Source organism: Buceros rhinoceros, unplaced genomic scaffold, assembly GCF_000710305.1.
Source record: "Buceros rhinoceros silvestris isolate BGI_N320 unplaced genomic scaffold, ASM71030v1 scaffold28664, whole genome shotgun sequence".
NCBI classification, from domain to species: Eukaryota; Metazoa; Chordata; class Aves; order Bucerotiformes; family Bucerotidae; genus Buceros; species Buceros rhinoceros.
Window position 1 is genome coordinate 369 of NW_010406958.1, and position 430 is coordinate 798.

Consider the following 430-nt stretch of genomic DNA (forward strand, 5'->3'; position numbering starts at 1 on the left):
GGAAGAACCTTAGTGGGCGAGAAGATTGAGAACGTCTCCAGGAGGAGGAAGGAAAAGGGAAACATCTCAATCATGATCCAGGAGAACCTCAGCCATGATCCAGGACAACCGCAACCGTGACCCAGCAGAACCTCAACCACTCAACCGTGACCAAGAAAAACCTCAACCACCGCCCAGGAGACCCTGCGCCCCTCCCCCGCGCCCGGGAGGTCCCACCTGGAGGTCGTTCTGGGGGTTCCAGTCGGAGTCGAAGATGATGCAGGTGTCGGCTGCTGTCAGGTTGATGCCCAGGCCCCCGGCCCGGGTGCAGAGCAGGAAGACGAACCGGTCCGAGTCGGCCTTGCTGAAGCGGTCGATGGCTGCCTGCCGCAGGTTGCCCCTCACCCGCCCGTCGATGCGCTCGTAGAGGTACCTGCAGGGAGAGGGGCAT

The 430-nt window shown here is 62.1% G+C and overlaps 1 protein-coding gene across 1 annotated transcript in view; it reads right to left on the bottom strand.

The window, feature by feature from the left end:
- Nucleotides 1–430, bottom strand: part of LOC104491845 (chromodomain-helicase-DNA-binding protein 8-like) — a gene marked incomplete at its 3' end in the record, with an annotated part of 1,710 nt that overhangs the window by 357 nt on the left and 923 nt on the right. The window contains exon 2 of the mRNA XM_010134320.1: nt 217–412. Coding sequence (XP_010132622.1) covers nt 217–412 — 196 coding nt within the window. The remainder of the gene's footprint in view (nt 1–216; nt 413–430) is intronic.